Genomic DNA, 27424 nt, shown 5'->3' with positions numbered 1-27424 from the left:
TCAATCCAGTCCTGCCTTTCTCCTTTGACTTCTTTCATCAAAAAGGCATTTCCAGGAACTGAACTGCTACTCTCTTGATGGGTTTTGTTTTTCACACCATTCTGTGTACACTCTATAGACTGTTGTGTGGGAAAACCCCAGGCGATCAGCAGTTTCACAAATGTGAAATCAAATCTCAGTTTCTGAGATCAAGTTTTACCTGATTCTGATGTTTGACCTGTATCTCCATGATTTCATGCTTTGTGCTGCCAGTGAGTGTATGACTTGGCAGGTTCATAAAGGGCTTGTCACAGAGTTTAGGTGCTAATTAAAGAACCACTAGTGATTTAAGCTGTAAAATATGTAAGAGATCCAAAACAAGTATTTTCTGTGGCCATGGTATAAACTCCATTAGATTATGAAAGTATCTGTCATGAAAATATCTAGAGTACATTTAGCAAAAATTGCATGTGACTTAAGATGTCACTGCATCAAACATTATAGCAGCTATCATAACAATTACTCATAATTTCAATGTTAATGTAACACTGTTTTACAACTGAACATAAATTGTCATGGTGATTAATGACATTATGGCATGCCAATGACATGCTTATGATGTGAGTTCAGTGTCAGATGGGAACGCTATTGTTTTTAACTTCCTGATTCATGGATTTATGGTCTTGTGAACACACACACAGAGAGAGAGAGAGAGAGAGAGAGAGAGAGAGAGAGAGAGAGTACTAAAATCTACCTCTTTCTCCATCAAGTGTACCCCTTTTGTACCTTTTAAAGGTAATTATGGTTCAATTATGTACCTTAAATCTTCCAGGTGAAAGATACACTTTACAGGTAGTAAAAAAAGGGGAAAAAGTGCACCAAAGAAAGGTACAGTTTAGTACCCTTGTTTTTTAAGAGCGCACACACACACACACATACACACACACTCACAGCATTTTTTTTTTGTCTAACCTGTTTCAATTCCTGACTCCAAACTTTTGAATTACCCATTAGCTGAGACATGTGAGATTTCATAATAAATAATTAATGAATTTGAAATTCCTAGTCTATTTTACAGTCTACAATCCCAATTATATATTGTCATTAAGAATATAAGCAGAAGTAAAAATGAGACAAGCATACAAAAAATTTCACCCAGACTTTCAAAGGCCTTCAGCAGGCTTGCTACTTGGGCTGGAACCTATTATGATTATATACCATTGTCCATGGGATTATACATTTCTTTTTTAAGGACCTGGAAATGTGTATTGATTTTAAAAAGAAGAATAATAATTTCACAATAAACTGGCCACGTATGGAGATGACTGCAGTTGTGGTTTAAGCATTTTACAAAATAAGTGGGCTGTTTTCTCTGTGCCCTCAATCATTTTGCAGGTTCAACTCTAATTCATCTCTATAGTGTCTGTAAGAGAGGGTAAGGGAGATGTGAACCGGACCCATGGCTCTTCTTTTAGTGCCAAAATCCATCCGAGGGGATGCAATTTACTTCTCCAACATCAATAACCCTGAAACCACAGACAAAACTGGAGACACGAATCAAGCACACATGGAAAACTTATGCTAAAATGCATTGCATGCAAGTAGTCAAATGTGAGTCAGGGAATGATTTTATATTTCGTAATATTCTCAGTGACCAAAACCAAGTGCCCTAGGAGAAAAATGTGTATTTTAATGAGAATATAATGTCATGGGTTAAGCTACACAGGCTAAAAAGCGATTAACCTCTCGAAAGCAATTAACCATTGAAATGGCAGTGCTGTTTGCTAAAGACGTGCCATGATTTTGTAAAGCCATTTGTTTTAGATCCACTTTATGGTTTATGCAACTATTCTTGAACACAACTTCTTTTATACACCACAGGAGCCTGGGGCAACTTTCTCAACCCAACGGGAGCCAATAAAGAAAGCTCTGTTTCCACTGAGGGAGAAAAAAAAATAATATTGTAAACAAGGGATTTGTTTTATTTCACAAAACACTCAAACAGTGTACTGAATGGAAAAAGATAAATAAGAGAAGTCACGACTGGTTGTGATAAAAATCTAATATCTGTCAATAGCTAGACAATGAAATTAGGACTGAGCAATGCATGATATCATGAGATTTCATCGATGGCATAGTATGAAAGATGTTGCTTAAACTATTACACACACACACACACACACACACACAAAGAGAGAGGGAGAGAGAGCGAGAGAGAGAGAGAGATAGGCAGTTGCATTTGTGATTTCTATTTTTTTTAAGCGTTTCAAGTCTGTAATGACTGGTTTATATTTCCTCCAAAAACCAAACATGATAAACAGAAAACACTGTAACTCTTTTGTTCAAAAAAAAAAAAAAAAACCCACTAAACTTACAGTTCTGTTGTCTGTCCTTTTGTCTAGTTTGTACTTTGTTTGGACAATGTGTGCTTAGTCTATCTACTTTTAGTTTCTCCTCCAAATTTTTTAGTGAAAAATTTATGAGTAAATAATCCACCTTGTTCATGTTCATTACACATGCAACTTTATTTCACATGCACCTTCTCATTCACTGCTGATGACATTATGGATATCAGCAAGATGGGCTGGAAAATATCAGACTGAACTCTAGGGGCTGTATGAATCTACAGTCTGGGCTAGAAAGAAATCAGCCCCAGTCTCACTTCTGCATACCATTCTGCACATTTTGCTTATGACCATTAATGGTGCTGTTGTGCTTGTTTCCACTAAAGACAAAAATACTTCACTTAATCTGATAAGTGATGCCAAAAAATTAAACCTTATATTGATGTTTTCCCCCCCTTGGAAAGACAGGGGGGCTTAGCCTTGCAAGCTCATTTATACCAGCTGTCTATGAATAAAAAGCTATGGAAAGATCTCCACTTTTATAGTGTTATTTATTGTGAATCTGTATTTTATGATTTATGACTATTCTAGAGGAATACAGACAAATGTCAGTTAAAGCAGTATTTGATGTATTACTTGGAGGTTCATGGGTTATTTACACTAGATAAAAACTGTTTCTACTGTAAATAACCTATGAACGTCCAAGTAATGATTTGAATTGCACTGTTATCTTTCCACCACTATATCCAGGGTATGTTTGTTTTGGGAGACTTCTACAAGAGAATTGGATTTAACTGGTGAAAGGGACGGGTGAAAGAAAACTGTCAGTGACTTTTTCCATTGTTGAATTGTTGAACTCTTTTGTACACCTTCACTATGCTGTATTTGGCAGCACAGAAGAAGATCTACTGGACCAAATATTATTAAATGATACTACTAAATGATACATAATAATAATAATAATAATAATAATAATAATAATAATAATGGCAATGGCACAGTGGTGTAGAGGTTAGTGTAGTAGCCACCTCACAGCTTACCACCTGAGCTTAGGTTCTCCGGTTTCCTCCGGCTTTGCCAGCTTCCTCCCAGCTCCTGATAAACATGCATGTGGGTGGAATGAGTGTGTGAATGTGTGTGTGCATGGTGCCCTGTGATGAACTGGTTTCTCATTCAGGGTGTATTCCCACCTACTCACCCAGTGTTCCTGGGATAGGCTATAATAATAATAATAATAATAATAATAATAATAATAATAATAATAATAATAATAATAATAATAACTCCCTCTTAACAGATATATTCCATTGTATGCAGTCACTGTATATATACACATTACTGTGCAAAAGTCTTAGGCACCCTATTTTTTTTTTTATGTTTTTTTTCCAAACGTTAGTTTTCCAGCACAAAATTAAATGTTACAGAAAAATGTTTGTATGTCAGTAAAGAAAGCAGCATATTACATAAGAGACACTTTTCAGACAAAAAAAACATAATGAAGGCTGCTGGGTTTTGCTGCAAAAAGAAGAAGCAACTGTGATAGTCAAAGTCTCCAGAAGAACTGTGGCTGGTTCTGCAAGATGCTCAGTAACACTTACAGCTCATTTCCTTATAAAACTGCACACACTGCACCTGAGACTACTATATATTTTTTTTCATCAAAGGGTCGTCACACCAAAAATTGACTTTGTTTCAATGATTACTGTTTACTGCTCTTTATAGTATTTTTTAAATGTAGAAATATTTAATTTCATTATTTTTGAAAGCATCTTTGCTCTACAGCATATATTTGCATGTGCCTAAGACTTTTGCACAGTATTGTGTGTCTATATATATATATATATATATGTAGAGAGAGAGAGAGAGATTGTGTGGGTGATAAAAGATGCTTTAAAATGTAAAATGTCCATTTATCTTATTGAATGTTGTTTTAATAAAAGCAACCACGCGATGTCACTATATCTCAAAGGTTCATGGCTTGAGTCTGAAGTCTGGCATGTCCCCCCTCAGCAGTGTCCTCTGGCCGAGCAGGAAAATCAATGTGACCCGCATAGGTTAAATCCTAAATCTTTATCAGTGCACTACATAGGGTATTGAGTAGTGACTTATGCGTCCTACGTAGTGCACTGTGTGTCCAGATGGGAGTCATTTGGAACTCTAAACTCAACAGCGCTAAACGTGAAGCCATGCTCGCGCGTGTGACGTCACGTTACTACAGGTGAACTCTAGGTAATTGTGCGTCCTCACATCCGCATTTTAGCGTCAAAACAGTGTGCTGTAATTGTTTTATACGCGGCCATAGTGTCATTTATTACGGAGTCAGGCAGATATGGTGGGGTGTTGTGTTGACGCAGTGTTTATTAGTAGTTTATAGTGTGTGTGTGTGTGTGTGTGTGTGTTTGGGACGTACTGTATAGGGAATGTGGCGGAGCGTGTGCACTTGTGAGAGGATTTAAAGACGCAGATAGGAATGTCGCCAGAAGGTGACAGCTTGAGTCACGGTTTCGGGTTATTCCGTTGTTCTGGCGCTCACACCGGCGTTTAAAAGCGCACTGAGCTAAATGTGAGCGTTTGACAGGATTAAAGCTGCCATGCGAGTCCCGACAGCAGCATCCCTGAGCGAGCAGGAAGCCACTGTACCCGAGCTGAGGGAAATGTTCTGCTCCTGGCTGTAGGTAAGCGACGCCACTGTCCCCAGACACAGACTTTCATCTTGTGCTTCATTTAATAAACTGGTTTATTCTATTTTTAGTTTCAAAAAGTTGTTTATTCTTGTCGGTGTGACACCTGTAGAGTAAAGCGAGTGTAACTGTGACACTTTTTTTACTTTTTCTTGCTTTGCCATTTAAAGCTTAGCTAGGAGACAGTGTCACTTCCCTCAGGTGACTCAGGTAGCTTCATACTGTGTATTAAAAGATGTAGAAAAAATAAATACTAAAATTGTTAAAAAAAGTGAATTCTTTTAGTAAAAAAACATTTAAAAAGTGTGTGTACACAGTTCATGTAAACACAGAGTACATTTGTTTGACCTGTCCTCATGTCAAGAATAGTCTTTTTCTGTTGGAAATTCAAATTAGCCTGGTATGCTAACAGAAGGGAAATCGTTTGTTTGTTGTTTTTTTTTTTTATAATCTTTAAGGAACGTTGACCTACCTGAATTACCTGACATGAAATGGAGTCCTCTAGGCAGTATCCATAAATGCAAACTTTCATCTTTGTCTTCATTTATCTTCATTTATCTTCCATTATTTTCCTATTTTCCACAGGTGTGTTTAAAAAAGGCTACATTTGTTATGGTGTCATGAATGAATTATTTTTCAAAGTTCATTACCTAAATGAGAGGTTAGTGTGTAACAGCCGGTCTCTGCTGACCACCTTGTACATTTGTCTGGATTTGAGAATAAAACTTATCAATAAACATTTTTTAGTAGACAGATCAATTATCACAATGATACACATTTGATGTCAAGATCAAGTCGCTGCAAGATATGCACAAACGCAAAATCAAGGTAAGGTCAGACAGACAGACAGAGTTCCCCAAAATAGACCTTTGCTCATTTTTTTTTCAGTGAAGACAAACACAAATGTGGAACTGACACTGTGTCGCAAGCTTTTATCGTAAAGTAAACATTTATCATCTTACATCTACAGGTCTTCCTGTTACAACATTACACAGGCGAACCTGGATCTCAGCTGAATCTTACCACTCACTTGCTTTGTAATGCAAAGAGCTAAGTTGAATATTCAAGCATTCCAATATTGTATTATTATTATTATTATTAATTATTAATTATTATTATTAATATTAGCAATGCGATAGGGATTGAAAAAACCTAGATGAAGTTAACTGTAATCTAGTCCATTTTGTACACTGGAGAGGCAACTGAAATAAGAAAGAAAGAATAAAAATCTCATATAACTCCAAAATCTTTTAGAATTTTTTAAAAAGTAAATTAACAAAGTTTTGTTACAGGTTACAATCTCTTGATTCTGCAAGAATTATTTTTTCAATATACTGTAGTTTGCCATATTTCAGGAAAATCATAAATCATAATGTATTATGTACATACTTTAGTATTTCTTTCACTTAACATCAAAAATTTTATCAGTAAGTTATTATATATGTTCAGATTGTCTGCTTTCTAGGAATTTTTTTTTTTTATATATATATATCTGCACTTCTGACCATATATGAGTTAAGGGCCACTACTCACATATCAGAGCTGTTATCGTTACGAGGAAGTGGTAGTACAGTGTCTGAGCTTCTGGAAGTGAAATCTCGTTCCAGAACAGGATCTAAATAAAAAAAAAAAACTCAGCTGCTCAGTTCTGTGCTTGGATGGCGTTTTCACGTCTAAGCCGCCTCGGATCAAAATGTTTGGCGTGCGCTGTTATAAGAAAATAATCAACGACTGGGTGGTGTGATGGTGATACCACTCCGAAGTTGATTTTGTTTCAATGACAACATGTCCTAAATGTTTTGTTCTATATTTTATTCCACAGCAGTTTGCAAAAGCTAATAAATTTTCATTTGTGAAAGAATGGCACGTCATACTTTTTAAATCATTTACAGTATAGTGTCGTTTATTGTTATGGAATGTTAGCAAAGCAAGTTTGTTCCTGTTATCACTTACGCACCAGCTGTTCTGTCACCAGCATTTCAGGTTAATAAGACAAAAAAAAATGCACCTTGTCATGTTACAGCGAAACTGAAAGTAAAAAAAAAAAATAATCCATTTGTGTGGTGTCCTCCATACAAGTCCCTTTGGACAGTTTGTTATGTATACAATATAATGTATTCGATTAATATAAACATTGCATTCTGCACTCGTCTCAGAGCCACTGTTATAGAAAATTACTTAGCACCTTCTGACCAGTTGGAATGAATAATTCAGCAGCACTGTGGTGTAAATAAATGTCATCATGAAATAATAAAAGGAAATAATAAATCAGTAAATAGTTCATTGTGTGTTGTGAGCATCTTGACCAATCCCAGTTGTTTCACATTGTTGGGATTTAATGAATCACAGCATGTGTATGATCCAATAAACATGTTGTTTGTAGTGAAATTATGGTTAAAAAAAAGAAAATAAAGAAGCTTTTCTTCCATGTATTGTGAAGCAGTGTGTAGCTACATGATGTCTGCTGCCTCCTCTGTGCCATTGTGTAACAGCAGGTCATGTGCACACGTTTGTGTATAATTTGCACCATGCCTTGTTAATTTGTTCACAGCTACTCAGTGTGTTGTCTGTGCTTTGTTTAACTTTCACTGTCGTCTGTAAGTAAATCACATCTGCTACAGCGTTGTAGGCTCTTCATATCAAGTTAAGTCTGCATCTTGCTTTGTTTGTCCTTCATACTGCGGTTACTTAAAGGTCAAGTGAACTGATTTATTGTGAATCCACTCATATACATATTGTGCAATATGCAACAAGGAGGCAGGACACAAATCTAGCATTGCTGCCTCACAGCTCCAGAGTCACCGGTTTGATCCATGTTCTCCTTGTGTTCATGTGGGTTTCCTCGCGTGTGAGTCCTTTGAGTTTTCCGGTTTCCTCCCACCTACTGAAATATGGCAGTAGGTGAATTGGCTATTCTATATTGTGCCAAGGTGTGAATGAGTGTGTGAATGTGTTTGTGCCTGCTGCTAGTGTCCCATCCAGAGTAGTTTCCTGCCTTATATGCATAATGTTCCCAGAATAGGCTCCAGATCCATCACAGTCCTGACCAGGATAAAGTTCTTACTGAAGATGAATGACAGGAGCAGAATTATGAATGATGTTCCCTAAGAGTACAGAGTAACTCCAGATAGCATGCTGGTGGTCCGGTATAATATAGAGCTTGTTCGGAACTGTGAAGAGATTTTGTTTTCGGTTGTTTACCCTTTGATTTTACTTTCGAAAATGTGTGTATGTGCATATCCTCCTGCTTGTTCTGTTTAGACTTTAGACTCCTTCCTCAGCAAGCGTCACTTCCTTTTCACAAGCTGCTGCAGTCAATCACCCTATTCAGCTTTGTGTGTGTGTGTGTGTGTGTGTGTGTGTGTGTGTGTGTGTGTGTCCTCACTGGCCTTATCCCATTCCCTCCTGCTAATGGCCCCTCCTTCCCTTGATACACTGTTCCACTGACCCACCCATCCCCCTTCAGTCACACACCCATGCCACATGAGGCCCTGCAGTCTGACTCAGTGGAGAAAGTTACCCCAGCCAGATTGTGCGTATGTGTGTGTGTGTGTTTGTGCCAGACTTTCCTCTGCTGAATCGCACTGCTCTGCCCTGCTCTGTCTACACTGGAAGATCCAGCATTGATTGATCTCTGTCTCTGAAGGTAATGATGCACTTTAATAGATATTTTAAGCAATCTGTCTTGTTACAGACCTGCTGTTTTCTCCTGACTCGACTGCAGGAACATTGCACTGCACTGCACCACTTTTTACAGGGCTGTCAGAGCTCTGCAAAACGTGCTGAGCAGGGGCTTTTTTTTTTTCCTGTTTGTGTACATGCGAGCTCATCCCAGCTAACGCGATTTATCCCTGTAGGAGATCTGTGAGGTTTGCTTTGGTAAAGTGTAAGTTGAAGCTTTGTATTTCTGTGAATGTTGACACAGCTGAAGAGAATAGTCAGAGTGAAAATATTGTGCTTGATGCTCTCCCAGCAACGCTGTTTCCTTTACTTGTCAGGCAGCACGTTTCTGACAACTCTGGTTCTTTTTTTTTTAATTAGGGTTTCTTAAGGTCAAGGACTATATGAAATCTTGCTACATGACACAAGTAGCATCATTTTGAGAGTGGACACTGTTTCTGTGTGCACATGGTGTTCCACCCCAGAGGACATGTAACAATGCTAATTATTTGTTTGCAAACAGATGTTACAGTATAACTTGTGTTCATTTTCTACGTTGTTAATCCAAATTGGAATCTTTCTAGATTTTCAGAAAAACATGCTGAATTGAGATTATAATGTACTCTGTTTGGTAACCTCAAGAGTACAATTTGCCCTTTAGGTAGAAGGACATAATTGTAAAGTAGCATCGTTAGTATATAATTATACCCTAAGGACCGGTGTTGTACCTTTTGAGGGGTTGTTTACATTGTTTGTACCTTGGGGAACAAGAAGGCACCTGTACAGTACCTTTATCAGACTGTATGATTATAAAATTAAAATTTAGTGAGTTGTTTTGATCTTGATTTTATCTGTATATATATCCGGTGACTGTCACTTCACTTGGCAAATACACTGCTTCCTTCCTCTTCAAGTCGTCTATGTTGTTCTTCAGTCCCTGGTTTCTGTGTTAGCCGTTTTTTTTTTTTTTTTTTTTTTTTTTGGCTAACCTGAAGATCTTTGTTTCTGCAGCTATCAAGCAGACCCAGCATGGCGCGTCGAGTTGGGAGGCTAAGCAGGCAGGGAACGTCAGAGGAACTCCCTGAGCTGAAGGAGGTGGCCGGAGAGGTGACATACCAGATACCAGTGGTGGCTGTGGAAGATGTGGATGGAGCTGTTGAGGACTCTGCAAACAATGAAGAGGAAGATAGGAAGAGGAAAACTGCACAGGAAGAGGCAGCACAAAGGGAAAGGGCTGCTCAGAAGCAGATCATGGCCATACAAGAGCTGGTGGACACAGAGAGGAGCTACTTGAAGCATCTGCAGATTTGCACAGTTACTATCCGCAGCAACCTACAGAAGATACAGGTAGGTTCGCTTCTCATTTTTGTTGTGACATTTCATCTAATCATCACCACATTCGATCTCGTCAGCACAGACAAATTAGACAGTCTGTATGTATCAAGATTTCTGGACTTGACTGTAATCTGATTAAGCAATCTGTTATATATTAAGGCTAATATTCGTAAATAATTATTTTCAGAAGTACTGTGATCATTCTGTGAAGAAAATAGAATCAAAATAGAATATTAAATCTGTACGTAGACGTCCACCTGTATGTAAGTGCTGTTCTGCAGTTAAAATGTAAGAGCTTCTTGATATGGTAATATCAGTGTGTAATATGTTCTTGATATGTAAGGAATAAAACAGGATGGGGTGGTGTGATTTACGTGATGTGGTATGTGATGTGATCCAACTTGACGTGACCAGGAAGTTTTTATAATAACAGTGCACCCTGATATGTTTTATTATTGTTATATGACAGCAATTTGTCAGTGCTAACATTTTTTCATTTATGAAAGAGCAACATGTGTGTTCCATTTAATACTGTGGAACATCTGTAGAACAAGTTAGTTCCTGTCACTAACTTGTAACTTATATCACTTATCACTTATACTGTAGCAGCTATAAACAGTTGTTCCTTCGCCAGCCTCTCTTACAAAACACTGACAATGAAGACTCCTTCCAAAAATGCAAAATAAAAATCTCCTTATTGAAAACTTCACAATATCAATAATTACACGCATTTATTTAATCTGTTTATATGACGCGTCCATCATACAATCCCTGTGTACACTGTTGCTATAGAAATGATTGCATATTAGGGCAAGTGCATTAATATAAACCTGTAATTTGCAGCTGCACTAGTGTCAATGTTGCTGTTATACAAAAGTAATCAACACCTTCTGACTAATCAGAATCGAGAATTCAACAGCACTGTGGCATAAAATCTTACATAATAAACATTCTATCCCCCTGCAGCCCCCACTGGCCAATCTGGATGGAATGTTCCAGCACATTGACAAAGTGATGGACGTGTCCGGCCGACTCCTGAGCATCCAGGAACAGATGAAGCCCAGTGATCCTCAGTACCTTGAAACTCTCTGTAAGTGTTACAGGAAAAACTAGACTGTCAAGTTCAGGTTCCTCAGAGTGTTTTCTGTGCACTAGCTTCACTTGCAGTGTAGATACAGCGCATCCGGAAAGTATTCACAGCGCTTCACTTTTTCCACATTTTATGTTACAGCCTTATTCCAAAATGGATTAAATTCATTATTTTCATCAAAATTCTACAAACAATACCCCATAATGACAACATGAAAGAAGTTTGTTTGAAATCTTTGCAAATTTATTAAAAATAAAAAATGAAAAAAATCACATGTACATAAGTATTCGCAGCCTTTGCTCAATACTTTGTTGAAGCACCTTTGGCAGCAATTACAGCTTCAAGTCTTTTTGATTATGATGCTACAAGCTTGGCACACCTATTTTTGGGCAGTTTCTCCCATTCTTCTTTGCAGGACCTCTGAAGCTCCATCAGGGTGGATAGGGAGTGTCGGTGCACAGCCATTTTCAGATCTCTCCAGAGATGTTCAATCGGGTTCAAGTCTGGGCTTTGGCTGGGCCACTCAAGGACATTTACAGAGTTGTCCCGTAGCCACTCCTTTATTATCTTGGCTGTGGGCTTAGGGTCGTTGTCCTATTGGAAGATGAACCTTTGCCCCAGTCTGAGGTCCAGACTGCCCAAAAATAGGTGTGCCTATTTTTAATAAAACTTCTTTCAGGTTGTCATTATGGGGTATTGTTTGTAGAATTTTGAGGAAAATAATGAATTTAATCCATTGTGGAATAAGGCTGTAACATAACAAAATGTGGAAAAAGTGAAGTGCTGTGAATACTTTCTGAATGCACTGTACATACATTGTAGGTACTTAGAAATACTTAACATTGTAGAACAAACAGGAATTTCAAGTTCAAATTCTTCTGAGTGCTTTCTCATCTTTCTGATTCACACCCATCATACCTCAGCCATATGAGTTGTTTGATTGGAATGTACCAAAAATAGCTCTGGCACACTCTGAAAACTACGATGTAATGGTGGAATTGCATCAGATCCTTTAGAGCATACAAAGGAAAAGGAAACTGACAGAAAATAAACTCAGGGTGTAGTAAACAGATACCCTAAGCTGAGGTTAGAAATGAAAGCATTTCTATCAGCCATGGCAGGAAAACAACCTTGTTTTTAAGACTCAAGCCATTCCATGCTTATTATGTTGTTTACAGGCATAAATGTTTAGGTTCCTTTTAGCTTCATGGTGGGCAGTTTAAAAATATCACTGCTGATGCCAACCTTAATTTTAACTGTCCTCTTTTGTAGGTGGTTCTTTCCTGCGTATGTCAGAAGACATAGAGATGGCATACAAGGAATATCTGGCCAACTATAATAACATCACAGCTTTAGAGGACAGCTACAAGCAGAAGGAAGCCCAGTGGCTAGAAATGGTGAAAGTCATCAAGTCCTCTGCGTAAGTTTCTGTCACACTTCAGGTGTTCAGTTTACAGCTTTTTATCACCAGCTTTTTATGATCTGGCTGATTGTCTGTCAGTGCAGACACCTCTGCACAGGCCTGTCATTTTTTTTGAGCTTATAAAGTTTATATGAAGTGATTGCACATGCTTCGATCCAAATACACTGTTTATTCTTAATTATTATAATATTTACTTCATTAGAACAGCATAGTACATTTATTAATTTATGTATTTTATTTTAGTAACCTAATTCAGTCATAAGTTACGATTCGTGCTGTCTTTTCCTTTGTAACTTTTTTACAAGGCAGACAAATTTCACTCACTTACATTAATGTAGTACATAAATGCACTAATGCTTTGAATATACTAAAAGGGTATCTTGAACTCAGCAACTCAATTAACTAGCTAATCACAGTTGTGTGTACAGCAAATAACTGTTGTAAATCTTTCTGGGTGATCATCAAAATACTGCAGTTTCATCAGAAGTAAGATGACTGAAGAATCAGGAGGCCAAGAGCCAGGTTATAATAAAAGAGATAGTTTATTGCGTTCACGAAGACAATCTGGTGGTTCTGTAGTCTGAACAAAAGTTGAATACAGCAGGCTTTATACTGATGTGTGAGTACAAAGGACACGTGCTAGAATATATAAATAATGTCCAAGGCTAAGATAGGAGAAAAACATGAACAAGGACGGAACAGACGTGTAAATCAGTGTAAACCCATATGAGGATGGGTTCTCTGTTGAGTCTGGTTCCTCTCAAGGTTTCTTCCTATCACCATCTCAGGGAGTTTTTCCTTGCCACCGTCGCCCTGCTTGCTCATCAGAGACGTCACACACACACACACTTCACTTTACTTTTGTTTGTGTAAAGCTGCTTTGAGACAATGACCTTTGTAAAAAAGCGCTATACAAATAAAAATGAATTGAATTGAATAAATCATGAGTGAACCAAGACAGTTACAGAAATCGCATTAAACTGAATTGATCTCAAAATGAATAAATCATGTATTCATTAACAAATAATCATAGAGAAATAGAAAATAATCCTACAATTTTCAGCCAAAATTTCATAATCACGACGGGCCTGGCATTCCATCTAGGGTGTATTGCCTTGTATTGGATCCTGGTACAAATAACTCAGTTACTGTAAATGAATGCATTATATTTGTATATCCCTGGTGTGAAATATTCAGTTTATCATCTTATTATTATCATTATTATTATTATTATTATTATTATTACCATCTTATATTATTAACAGAGCACATTATCATCCTTCTGCACTTTTCTTTTTGTTTCTCTCAGACCGGATGTGAATGCCTCTACTCTCAGCTTCTTCTTGGTGATGCCTGTACAGAGAATTGCCCGCTACCCCCTGCTGCTGCAGACCATACAGAAACACACTGATACCCAGCATCCTGCCTACTCCCTGCTGGAGCACATGGCTCACACCACCGTCCAGCTCAACTGCAGGATTAACGAGTACAAGCGCTTCCGTGAAGTGGGTGAGGACCTGACGTTAGTTCTGGAAACATTTACAGCATCAACACAGTTTGCTTATGTAAAAATGCTTGGCTATTGGTTATTCCCAGGTAAGAAAGTTTATTATATATCACTGTGGTTGTTTTTTTTTTTTCTTTGGAAAAAAAAAAGCTGATAAGTACAAGAAGACAGAAAACCTGACCATCAAAGACAAGATCAACCGACTGAGTGGTCACAGCATTGTTAAGAAGACAGCCAGACTGGGCCAGTACATTAAACATGAAACCGGTATTGTACCAAAGGTATTGCACACTGTGTAACAAAAAGCTCTCATATAGTTTAAAGTGAGATTATGCCCTATAGTAAAATGACTTAATCTTTAACCAGCATAGGCTTTGTCTTTCTTGGGATAGGTGTAAATGAGTCTGATGGGCAATCAGACATGTATGCATAGCGTATTTAACACTTCACTCATTGTGAATTGCAACAGGCAATAGCTGAGACTCGGAATCAGTTTGCTGAAAAGAACTATACAATTTAAAAGCCTTCCTGTTTAGATACATTCAGAACACATTGTTAGTGCTGTAAAGGATTAGCATATTCTTTTCTCTGTTCACTGTAGCTAAAGGATGAAGAGTTTGATGCCCTTGCAGGCTTTTTCTTTGTTTTGGAGAAGGGTGTCACAGAGCTGCATGCCAACATGGCAGCCTATCTCAGCCATCTGCAGGTAAATAAAGAAACCAGCATCCTTTTTAAAACTCTTGCTCTGATTTTATTTCTCATATCCTGACATTTAATGTCATATTTGTTTGAATTTGTTTTGCTTGGTGTGCTTGCTTCCATTGTTATTTTAGCTGGTGAAGGGGAAAAGTAATATGGGCCTCACCCCAGGACAAAGGATCTGGAAAACCCAGTGGTGTTGAATTTGTGTCGCACCTGTGCGTTCTGATAGTGTAGTTTATAGTGCCATGTTCTGAGCTGTGTACTGTTTTTGTTACAGAGATTCCTCAGCTGTAGCCCAGAGGAGGCCGACTTAGACCTGGAGGGTGAGAAGGCTGGCCTCTTCGCAAAGGAAATTACCGTTGCACTCAGGCAGTGGATATTCCCTGTTTATGTGAGTGGTCAGATTATACATGATATAAAGTTTTGAGAAATGGGGGTTCAGTGTGTCATGTCAGCAAATCATCAATTTCAGTTTTAGTGGATTTACAGGACCCCTAATGAGCAAGCTGAAGGTGACACTGGCAAGGAATTTTAGGAAGAAACCTTGAAACCTTTTCTGTGCCAGAAATTAGCTCTGCCACACTAAGAACAAACTTTGGAGATTATCATCCTGTTATCATCCTGTTATCATCCTGTGCCTGCGCCTACACATTCTGCGTCATATGACTATGATTCATCTTGAGCTAGACTGAGGAGGCAGATATGTTGCTCAGATGTGCAGAGTCGAAGTTTCATCACAGTAAAACATTAATTTCCATTCCAAAACTTTTAACCTTTTCAGACCCAACACTCATCCAGTCCTGTAAATGAGATTATGCACTGAGTATATTAATAAATGTACCCTTGGTTCCTGCAGGAGGCTCGTCTGAAGACTCTGGTATTCAAACCTTTATCCTCTCTGTGTGAGCTGATGGCTGGGCCACATAACCTGATCCGCAAGAGGCAGGACAAGCTGCTAGACTTCGAGATGATTGAGGAGAAGAGTAGCCTGAGCTATGATGAGCAGGCCATTGCAAACACCTACAAGACTATGAACACACTGTTGCTTAACGAACTGCCTCAGTTCAATGCCAAAGCCCTGCAGCTGCTGTGGGCCACTCTAGGTGCATTCAGCTGCCTGCAGAAGGACCTGGCTATGGATATGGAACAGCTCACCACCAGCTTTACTCATCAGGTTGGTAGGGGAAGGGCAATTGGGAATAACAGAATGGCTTGTGTATAGAGTTAAGGCGTAGCTTGAGGTGTCCAATTCCCGTAATCCACAGTCAGTGAAACGGATGGTCTTTGTTCTGCACTCTGTTCCAGTTAGTAGGAGCTTAGCTGGATATAGAGCTGGAATTCATGCCTCACATTTTACTACACTTTTTACGACCAAGAGGCTGAATATAGATGTTGTGATTTTATCTCTTTATTATATTTCTCTCTCTTTTCTTTATACAGCTCCCACATACTTATCTGGACAGCAATGCATTCTGGGAGTGGGCAGAGAGCTCAGTGCTGGAGGGTGCCAGGAAGCTGGAGATGCTATGTCAGAGCGTTCAGGATGAGCTCAACGCTCCCATTGTGCAGGTCCGTCCCAACACAGAGCCTGGTTATTTGTCCATGCTGCGTGGGTTACAGCATGTCCACCCGTAACTTGTTATGGAGCTTGTGAGCCGTAGCAGAATGGTGTAGGAAAATGTGCTCAATAGAGCCATTCACCTTTAATTAGGCAGCTCAAGGGTCATGTGTTTCAGATGAGCCCGCCCATTAAGCAAACTCCTGTCCAAGCCAAACACTTTATGACAAGGCATACTGTATTACAGCTGGGAGCAAACATCTGTCGTCTATTTGTCTAACTCCTTTTAATATGGAACATATGACCAAGCTGTGTGAAATAAGAAAGATAGCAAAATAGGTGTCTAAAAATAAAGTTATATTCCTTAACCTTTACTTTTATTTTGACAAAATAAGTAAACGTGACACAGTTGTCATTATACATAATGGTGTGGCTCTCCTGTTCGGTAAATGCCATTACTTCACTGTCTGTGGTTACTGATGATGGGCATAAGGTCATTTCTTCATCTGATGAGAATGTTGAACAGGCAGATTCTGACAGATGAGTTGTGTCTGATCTGTTCAACATTCAGTTTCTAATCAATAGCTTATGCCTGTTGCTGTCACTTATACTGACAACTTCATAAGCAGGCCTTGAATGATCAAAGGCCAAATGCTGTGTATGATCAATGCCCTGCTTTATTTCATTTGTGGCATGTAGAGATGATTATTAACTTAAAAGCTGACTGGTCTATTTGCACACCATTTTGGGGGGATGGGAGTATTTAAAGACATTTTCTAATTATGTGCCTGAGACATCCTCTTCCAGCTGTACCAAATGAACAACAATTCAAATGTCACATTGCGTGAGTAGTGGTGATGATCTCATCTCAGTATACTGTATTTTGTAGTGTGTGGCACTGGTTTAATTCAGCCTGGCCGGAGCTTGCAAGACTATGGCTTTCACAGTGTCATGGGCAATAATTAGAACATTGAGTCAGATACATTATGCTGAACACATAACATTATTACCACAGTGACAAAGCTTCTGTAGTTGACAGTTCCACAGCAGTATGTTATTATTATTATTACTATTATTGTGACAACTCTTGTATTTGTTTGGTTGGACAAAATGAGTAGCAGTGACACCACTGTCATGCTTCATAAATCTCAGCCTTGAAATGTGATTTTGCCACTTCTTGTGCTTTTGTATGATTGGCTAAGGCTATCCCTTCCCTTGCAGTGTCTGTGAGAGTCAGGTACATTATTCCCATTAACTAAACACATGCCGTTATGAACATAGTGACAAGCTTCCCAGGTTCACAGCAGTAAGAAATAAGGATGCGTGTGCTGTTATAGTGAAAAAAAAAAATCAACAACAGGGTGGTGTATTGTTTGTTTTCATTACCACCTAGAAGATTTTCCTGTAACAGCACATCATGAAGTGTTTTATTCCTCTTATAACACAGCACTTTGCCAATTTTTTAATACAATTTTTAATTTATTAATGAGGGAAACACCATACTTTTGAATTCCTGAATTTATAGTTACATTTAATGTTTTGAAACATCCATGAGACAAATTAGTTCCTGTAACCTACTGACCAGGTTAGCACTGTTGCCTCGTTTGGGGGTTCGATTCCTGCCTCCGTCCCGTGTGTGTGGAGTTTGCATGTTCTGCCTGTGCTTCAGGGGTTTCCTCCAGGTACTCCAGCTTCCCGATTTTCATTTCCAAATTGTTTGTGGTGTGTGAATGGTTGTGCAAGTGTGTGCAATTGTGCCCTGCGATGGGTTGTCACTCCATCCAGGGTGTCCCTTGCCTTGTTCCCGGAGTCTCCTGGGGTACACTCCAGGTTACCCCGTGACCCTGTGAAGGATATGCGGTACAGAGAATGAATGGATGGAACTTACTGACTGTTACAAGTACTGACACTGGAGATTCCAGTGGAGACATTACTTAAGCGGCTCCTTACAGAAAGCTTCTCCATATCAATGATTAGATGTTTTAAAATAAATAAGAGCATGTTTTTTAATCCATTTATTATTAGTCTTAGAGATTTTTTTTTTAAATTTTTTTATTTTATTTTATTTTTTTAAGATTTTTACAAGAAGTAATTTTTTTTGCATTGATTTTAACAGTCGTGTGTGTGTGTGTGTGTGTGCGTGTGTGTGTGTGATCCATGATCTGTCAGCCCGTTGTTGCAGTGTCTGAGAAGCGTCTGAAAGTACTGATTGACAGACATGGCACAGAAAAGCTCTACCAGCTGACCGGGCCTGTGGTGGCCACACGTGACCTCGACCTCACCCTGAACAAAGGCGAGCTGGTGGCTGTGATCAGCGAAATGGACACGCGAGGAGACCGACGCCGCTGGCTGGTGGACGCAGGAGGTATTCTTTTTTAATTATCATTAACAACAACACTAATAGCAAGTTTGAGCAAGATAAAGAATTATTTACAAACACATGTATGGTGAAGAGAGAGTTAATCTCTGAGCCTGGCCCAACATAGAGACAAAGGAAGAGAACATGATTTGATTGTTTAAGCACTCCAGGGCTCCACATTGGTCCTTTATTCTATATAATGTGTTTATGTGCATTTCTAGAACAGCATGTGCTGTTTCAACTTCAAACTTTCTGCCAGTCAAAAGTTTTTGAACCTGGAGTGTCTTATTTATTATTATAGCTTCATCACAGGACAAAACCATAGACGAAAACCAAGCAGCATAGAATGGCAAATAAATAAGGAAAAAATGAAACAAATGCTGCAGCATAGACTTAAATATTTGTAAGAAGTTATTAACCGGACACTCTAAGATCCTAATGAGACTCTAAATGAGTGTTGTATTAAAGTTCAGACACTTTGAGGGGAAAACATTGCTATAATGCTATAGAAAAAAGAGTTATAGACAGTGCTAGTATTAAGGGATAATATATATATATATATAGACAGTTTATAATAAAATAAAAAGCCACAAAGTTTTCCCAGATACCCTAGTTTTATTTCATTATTTGAAGGCCTATTAAAAATGTTATTATAAAACAGTCCACTAATTTGATTGGACAAACGGTGTGGCATTCTAAGAGTACTGATATAACAACAGTGGTTACATTTCACTGTTTGTATCCTCTTGTATATGAATCCTTACATAAAATTCTGGTTCTAGCAATAAAAACCATCACTGCACTTCCTACGAGCTGTCAGTCAGTCTGTACGTTGCATGGCAACACGCAATACTCTATCCAGCTCTGGCTTCTTTGGGCGCTGTTTTCATTGACAGAGCAAAAATAAACAAAATATTTGGCCATACTGTGTCTGAAGTGTTACTTGATATTAATTTCTTGTTTAGAACATTATACAAAAGCAATATCACACTTGCAATCATGCTGTTGTACTGAAAATCAACATGGTTATTAATACCCCTGGCCGAATCACAGCTGTGCTTATATTCAGTACAACAGCACTCTTGCTCATGTGATATTGCTTAATTATAAAATGGATAGTTTCAGTTCTAAAAACTGATGATGTAAAATCCTCAATATACTCATACCTGTAACTGCAACACAGTAATTGAATTCTGTATTAACATGCCAGGTTTTAAACCAATAACCATTGTTACACTTAAGCAGTTGTTCTGTCCATAGAATACCCCAGCCTTTGCCTGTTATGTTAACCATGTTATATTAACAGACTACAGTCTGTGGTGGAAGAATTGTTTATTGTGAATATTAATAATAATAATAAATGTAATTTACTTATTGAATGCTGGATTTTTTTAGATTGTTTCTGGTGCCCTTTCATGTGCCTCAGATCACCATTACCTGTGATAAAACTAAGACACACCCTGTCCTGGCTTACTGCTTTAACAAATGGGTGTCTACTACATTTATATATCCTCAATGGATTCTTTTTGTACTGTGTTTGTTTTATTTGTGAATCCTGAAGTAAAGATATAGTTTTTTTTTTAAAAAAAGTGACTGGATATAAAGTATGTTTATTTTAAGTTAATCCATTTTTGTTAGTATATCTATGTCACTAACACTGCATTAATGAGTGTTTGTTTAAGATGTTTATAGTATCAGCAGGGACATCTACTGCTCATTTGCTGTCACTGCACTAGCCGACATGTTTTTTTTTTTCTCCCTGACAATCATTTAATATTATGTATACATCAAAATCTGTCTGTCTTTTCAGGTCCCAGGGGTTATGTTCCAGCATCCAAGCTGACTCGCTACAACCATGTTGCCATGGCACAGCCTCCTCCTTCCCCACTTCTCAGTGCTACATCCAGTGGTCCAGGAACAAGGAGACACTCATACACATCGGGAATACAGCCCGTCATCACCATGGCTAGGCCCTGCTTCCAGGTGAACAACACAGACACTGCTGTGAGCATTAAGTGGCAGGTTATGAATGCCGGCCAGTTCCTCGGTCTGATTTATGTGTCAGAGAGATGGAGAGCTGAAGAGATTGATGGCGATACTGCTCCGCCTTGAGAGCATCAATCACGAAGACACACACACATGCACACTTGAACAAATGTAAAAGAGTATGCCCACATTTAAGGAAGGGTAAATGTGAGCATGAGCTTTGCGTTGCAGTAGAATATTTGCACAGGAAAATCACGAGCACAGAAATGAGCAGCACGGCCTTGCCAGCCATATTAGATTTTAATTCTCCATGGTTACGTACTCATGCTGAATTATTCATTCATGTGCTTTGGCTGTCAAACGGCATATTATTTTGCCAGCTTGTACTGAGAAATCTGAAGCCAAGATGAGTTGCTCTCTAGCTGGGTGAGTGTAGTTATGAGTGTGAGATTTATGGCAGCTGTGACAATAAAAGTGTGGCCTTTTTTTGGTTGGTTTTTTTTTTCCCCCCTCCTCCTTCTTCTTTTCCCCTGACAGAGTCATTAATCATTGGGTCATTAAACATAGCCAGGTGACATCCAATTTCAGAGATGTGTTGTATCCTTCACCTTTGTAAGCTCAGGTGAGGGAGGTTAATAATTTGCCAACAAGATATTATCAATTTAAAAACTGTTTGTTTGTTGGGGCGGATCAGTGACACAGCAGATAATGTTGCTGTGATTCTGATCACGAATTTCATGACTGTTTTTCTTCCCTTGTCTGTGTAGGTTTCCTTTGGGTACTATGGGTTGCTCCTCTAGTTTATATACTGTGTGTGTGTGTGTGTGTGTGTGTGTGTGTCTGTGTGTGTGATGGATTGACATCCCTTCCAGGGAGTATTCTCACACCTTGTATTTCCAGAATAGGCTCCAGATTCACCGTGACCCTGAATTGGATGAATGGTTATAGACAGTGAATAAATAAATGTAGATTTTATACTGATGTTTTATTTGTAGTAGACATTACCCGTATTTGCCACATGGGGGTGTGCTTAATCTACATTTTGATTTGAGAGTCTAGCTCCAGCTTAAGAACAGTAAATGAGTCAGTGTTTATATCATTATGATGCATATTATGGAATATAAAACCAGAATGGAGCAAGTAGGCACAGCAACGGTGAAACTGTCCCTGTTGCATTTTACTCCAGAATCCACCATTTTCTTCTTTCTGTTTTTTTAATTAAAAATGGAAATAAAACCTGATGGGATGTTCTGTTAAAGGAAAAAATCTCAAGGACAGGGTGGTGTGATATATGTTCATTATTTTCCAATAACAGCACTTCCCAAAATCTTTCATTCCTCTTATACCATAGTAATTTGTCAGTGCCAACAATTTTTTTTATTTATTAAAAAAAAAAAATAGTTTTTATCTGTTTATAGTTACATTATAACAGCTATAAACAGCCGTTCCCTCACCAGCCTCTGTTTTCTCTCTTGGTGTTAATGAGACAACAAAATGCAATTATGTCAACATGAAAGCGCTGAAGTGCTGAAGACCTTCCCATGTTGAAAAATGTAAAGTTACATTTACCTCTGACTGTTATAAAGGCTCTGACACTGGAGACTCCTTCAAAAATATGTTTAGTAAAAACCTCACTATATCATTGATTAGTTTTTTTTTTTAGAAGTTTATGTGGTGTATCCACTATAGAAGCGTTAATTGTGTTAATTGTTGCTATAGAAATGATAACATATCAGAATGATCCCATTAGTATAACCCTTGCTGCTGTAACTAATGATAGAACTCTGTTATAGAAAATTAATCATCTCCTTCTGACCGATCAGAATGAAAAATCCAGCAGTGTTGTGACCTAAATTGTCTTCTTGAGTGCTGTAGCGTATATTAAAAGAAGCAAAACACAGACTAATAGCGGAGTGCAAATAGATTTTCCCACTGCTCTGTACAACTATTACTAAATATATCATTAATGTATTAATCCACTACAAATAGCTGCTGTGAATTATTTAGTTTGGGCTGCTTCCCAGTTTGCTCAACAATAAAGCAGAAGTAAAAGTCATATACATTTATGCAATAAAAGCTTCTTATTATTTTCTGATTCTCCAGGTGTTTGCGGGGTACGACTTCATGGCACGGAGCAGTCACGAGCTGTCTCTGCGGGCCGGAGAACCGGTGCGGGTAGTGGAGCCCCACGATAAGAAGGGCAATGCCGAGTGGAGTCTGGTGGAGGTGCGAGGTCAAAGAGGCTACGTCCCCTCCAACTACCTCACCATGCTGCCTTCAGTGGTGGCATCACCCACCCTGCCCTACCACTAGAATCTACTACCATAGCATGTCTCCATGTGCACTCCAAACACACCCACACACACTGGTCACCATGTGCACACACTCTTACTGAAGGGCTCTCCATGTGAGTGTGGGCAGATGATGATTCTGCTGTCCAGTCTGTGAGCTGGAGTGGTGCTTGGGCCTCACTGGGAGTCTCAACTGCAGATCCGCTCCATTTAAAGCTGCTATAGAGGGAGCTGTTTGTCACAGCCGCACTACCAGGTGGAGATGAGCTGTGCGGCGCTGATGGAGTGTGTGCTGTGTGGGTTTAACAGACTCTTCAACAGAATTATTTGTCTGTGCGAATTGCTCTCTGACTGAGTGTGATAGTGGGCATAAAGTGATAGAGTGATGGGCTAATGAACGGGATGATGGACGGGTTCTATGCCTCGGGCCCTACTCTGCAGTATCTGTCGCTGACTCTCAGAGGAACTTAAGAACCTTGAGCTTTGCTGTTGACTGTGGATCTGAAGGCATGAGTCAGCTCTGATAAACCTGACTACCATGCAGAAGGGGACATAATGGCTAAATTTGGATGAGCTTGAGGTTATTTATTTTTTTAAACACTGTGAGACTGTTGTCAGTGTTATGTTATGGGGCTTACTACTGATGTTTTTATTTGAATTGAATGTGAAATAATTCCTGAGTGAAATGTGTACTAGGTACTGGAATGTTTTTAGAACTATGAGACACTGTAGTATGTACATATGAAGGTGTATAATATTCAGAACATTGAAAATATTTGTTTAAACCTGGAATTGTGAATTGCAAAATATTACTATATTTTAACACTGGATTAGCATTGCATTGTAGTTGTGTTTTGGCATTTTTTGCACAATGTGTTGCACTGATTTACCTACTGAGCATTTCTGTGGATTAACAAAACTTCAGCAGAAGCCACTGTTGCACTGAATGCAGAGAGAATACCTGGCTTGCTGCAGTGTCTGCCTGCCTGCAGTTACTGTAGCAGTCCACTAGGGGCAGCACAGCTCCATTCTCACAGCCTCTCCCTTCCCTGGAATAAGCTTATTCTGTCCACTGATTTACTCACCACATGTTCTCAGAAGTAATCATGGACTCTCTTCGCTGTCCAGTGTTGTGTGGAATTGCTCAAAAAAGCATTGTGGCTTCTGCTCTAAGCATTACCTCAGTAGAATTGAGCTTAAACCAAGAAAACAGTGGTAGAATAATCTCTAGACTCTGGTGAGAAGCAGGCTCTGTCCTTCTGTTCCATGGTAAAGCTTTACTCTGATACTGGAATCATTTTAATTTATTTTTATTTATTTTACTAGTCAAAGTCTTACAAAGTTTAAGGACAAGAACATCAGTAGTTTGCTTTTTTGAACTTATTAAATTATCCAGTTCCTCAGAACAATGTCGTTTTTTCTCATTTTTTAGTATTTTATTAATTTTTTTCATCACATTATAATCATGCTAGTGAAGTATTTAGTGACCTTTTGGCAACTTGCTGATGGCTGGAGCTTTACATGCATGACATGGGGTCTATTGGTCTGATGAGGGATTTATTTTTGAAAGCAGAAACCAGGGTTCGATGCTGCATTTAGCTCAAACACAGCTACTCCTGTGAGAGCGTGTGAATGTCACTGCACCACCATTGATGCCTGTATCTTGCTTGCTTCACTCTGTGTGTGTGTGTGTGTGTGTGTGTGTGTGTGTGTGTGTGTGTGTGTGTGTGTGTGTGTGTGTGTGGGCACGGGTGAGCATGGATGCATGTTCTGTGTTTGTCACTGTCTCCTCCCTCAGCCATAGTTGCTTGTCAGCAATGATTTGATGCATTGACTCCCTTCAGCTGCCCCCTCACTGTGGCACAACACACTATAAATAAATTTTTCTATTCAGCGGGCTAAAAATAGCTTCTTGTCAGTAGGATCCCTCTGCCATGCTGCACTCCCTCTGTGACGCTGTTAGTGCGTCTGTTTTCTCTCCCGTAACACTGATTTGTACCTCCCCTTCCTTTTTTAACCCTCATCTCAAAGCCATGGTTGCATGCTAAGATAAATGCGATGTGGCTTCCTTATGTCTTGTGTGTGTGTTTAGTGTTGAGTACCATGTGCAGGGGAGATCAGCTGCGAATAGGAGTTTTATAGGAATATAGAAAGCCTAGTGCTGGATTGGATTTGTCCATTTGGTTGCAGGAGGTGCATCTGCATCCAGTACTCTGGAGAACACGTTAGTTCCAGTTGAGCGAGTGGCCATCCAGCTTCTAAGAAAATCTCAGAGCACAAAACACAGTTCTTCTCAGAGCTGCAGTGCAGGAATAGCCTGGGATTAAAGCTGCTCTAATCGATGTTGGTGATCCTTCTAACTTCTGCCAGACTTGCCACTGAAGGAGTCCATCTCCTCACTGTAGTCCCTTCATCTAAATCTCTTTTCAAAGCTCTGCTCAGTATTATAACACTAAAGCAACATGTTCCAGAAAAGAATGCATGCAGTTACACACTTGATTGCACATCCATAAACTTGGTCATAATTCAGTTTATAAGGATTAACTATAGATTGGAAGGGCTTTGGTTTGATCCTGAGCTGTCTGTGTGGAATTTCACATGTTCTCCCAATGTTCTCCCAATGTTCATGTGGGTTTCATCTGGGTTCACCGGTTTCCTTACAAAACCATGCCAGTAATTGGATTGGCTATGCTAAATTGCCTCTACATGTGAATGTGTGTGTATTGTGCCCTGCAATAGATTGACATCCCATCTAGGGTGTATTCCCACCTCACCCGCAGTGATCCTGGGATAGGCTCTGGATCCACCGTGACCAGGATAAAGTGGTTACTGAAGATAAACAAATGAAGGCTAGATTAAACGTCTGCAACCATAACTGTGCTTTTGCAAGCTATATCCAAGGAAATGACACCTGCAGGTAAACACCAGCAGAAATCAGACATAGAGTTTTAAAGCATAATGAATTACACTAGAGACTTTACCAAACAAAATAATAACTGCTCAATCTGCAAATGAGACCATTTGGATCATTTAGGTCTCAGTGGTCCTACAAACGCTCACTGAATCACTCTTGACTTCAGTCTACCTCTGCCTCATTCCTGTGTGGATGCCTTTTTCACTACATTCTGTACTATAAAGGCCAGTTCATACTGGCTAGAACGTGTCACAACTACACCTCCAGTCTGAGTAGCATTTCAATCTACACTGGCACAATCATGGATAATGTATGCCTGATTATGCAATTGACACCATTTATACCAACTAACTCTCAAATGACTAATTCCATTAATTATTAAACATTAAACAGTTAATATCGCTCTTAAAACATCACCAGAAATGTAAATTCACCTATTCATAACTGATAATTGAATGCTGAAAATGACAGATTAAAATCTAAGTGTGCAGTTGCTCTTCATCCTGCCATTTGCGTGAACGGAAGCGTAGCTGAGACATGTTCGGTGTGGATTATAATGTAGACAACAATGGAACCGCAATCTTTGGTCAAAAATCAACCTGAATCACATTTCTGCAATGCCAGGCTTATTATCTGCTTTTTTTTAATTATTCTTATTTATTATTATTAGTGCTTTTGCTTCCTGTTTATTTACAGCTTTCTCTTGTATTGGCTACATGTGCACATGCAAAATAATTGAGTGATAGATAGGACCTTCTCCTTTTAGAGATGTTTTCTTTTACGAATAGTTTTTATGAATATTTGTTGCTGATTAAATACATCTGGTATTTTAATGCTAGCTATAAAGACTGCTTAGCTGAAGTCTTGTTAAGACGTTAATACCAGCAGTTTAAACTTTTACAGTAAGATAAACCAGTGTCCTATGATGGAAATGACTACAGCGTAAGCATCTAACTGAAGCTGTATTATCAGCTGAAGCATAGCTGTCATGTCATGTTCTGGGACAGAAGAAAAGGATAATGATAAGACATAGAGCTCTGTCTCTGTCTTTTGCTCTTTTTCTGATGAAAAGTCAGAGGTTGTTGAACCCTGTGCAGTGTAGATAACTGGTTTCTCTCACATGCAGTAAATTTTATCAGTCACTCAATCAGAGAGTTATAACTTGCTCAACCCACACACAGGGTGAATAAATCAGTCCACTGGGTCCATGGTGCAGATTCTCAGGTTCTCATCTCAGCCTCAGATGCTCCACCCATGGATTGAATGATGTACTGGATATTATATGCTTAGCACAATCCTTTGTACCAGAATGACTGGACTTTTGAACACTGGAATGACATGAGCGCTTAAGAAATGAATTACAGCAGCTTTAAACTGCGATTTCATTTGGTGCAGCTGATCCACAACGCAGCAGACACTAACTTTAATTCTAGTCTCAGCCTCAGATGCTCTACACATGGACTGTATGATGTGCTGTAGTATATTGTATACTTAGTAGAAACCTGTTAGTTCAAATCTCATCTTGGCTGCCATGTGTACACTAGGGATGGGAAAAGGTCCTGAGAAATTATACTTAGTAATAATTATACTGAAA

General features: G+C 38.8%; 1 protein-coding gene across 2 annotated transcripts; it reads left to right on the top strand.

Annotated features, from left to right (window-relative positions):
- The first annotated feature begins 4508 nt into the window (after window positions 1–4508).
- Window positions 4509–24325, top strand: arhgef37 (Rho guanine nucleotide exchange factor (GEF) 37). Of its 2 annotated transcripts, none has more exons than XM_026918351.3 (13): window positions 4509–4999; window positions 9677–10012; window positions 10967–11090; window positions 12363–12510; window positions 13823–14022; window positions 14171–14301; window positions 14622–14726; window positions 15000–15113; window positions 15579–15896; window positions 16163–16291; window positions 18450–18645; window positions 20450–20622; window positions 22729–24325. In XM_026918351.3, the coding sequence occupies exons 2-13, from the start codon at window positions 9695–9697 to the stop codon at window positions 22936–22938; spliced, it is 2166 nt and encodes a 721-aa protein (XP_026774152.1). In that variant the 5' UTR covers window positions 4509–4999; window positions 9677–9694; the 3' UTR covers window positions 22939–24325. The 2 variants fall into 2 exon arrangements, with proteins under 2 accessions (XP_026774152.1, XP_026774154.1); XM_026918353.3 differs by lacking the exon at window positions 4509–4999 and adding an exon at window positions 6495–8651.
- Window positions 24326–27424: the final 3099 nt, after the last annotated feature.

The sequence above is a fragment of the Pangasianodon hypophthalmus genome, chromosome 7, assembly GCF_027358585.1.
Source record: "Pangasianodon hypophthalmus isolate fPanHyp1 chromosome 7, fPanHyp1.pri, whole genome shotgun sequence".
Classification (NCBI taxonomy): Eukaryota; Metazoa; Chordata; class Actinopteri; order Siluriformes; family Pangasiidae; genus Pangasianodon; species Pangasianodon hypophthalmus.
This window is presented reverse-complemented; position numbering and strand designations above follow the sequence as displayed.

What these genes read in the sequence shown, in the direction of transcription:
- arhgef37 (XM_026918351.3), top strand. Translation starts at nt 9,695, where the DNA reads ATGGCGCGTCGAGTTGGGAGGCTAAGCAGGCAGGGAACGTCAGAGGAA. An exon ending in CCACCAGCTTTACTCATCAG is followed by an intron (nt 15,897 to 16,162) that starts GTTGGTAGGGGA and finishes TTCTTTATACAG; the next exon opens with CTCCCACATACTTATCTGGA. An exon ending in TGGCTAGGCCCTGCTTCCAG is followed by an intron (nt 20,623 to 22,728) that starts GTGAACAACACA and finishes CTGATTCTCCAG; the next exon opens with GTGTTTGCGGGGTACGACTT.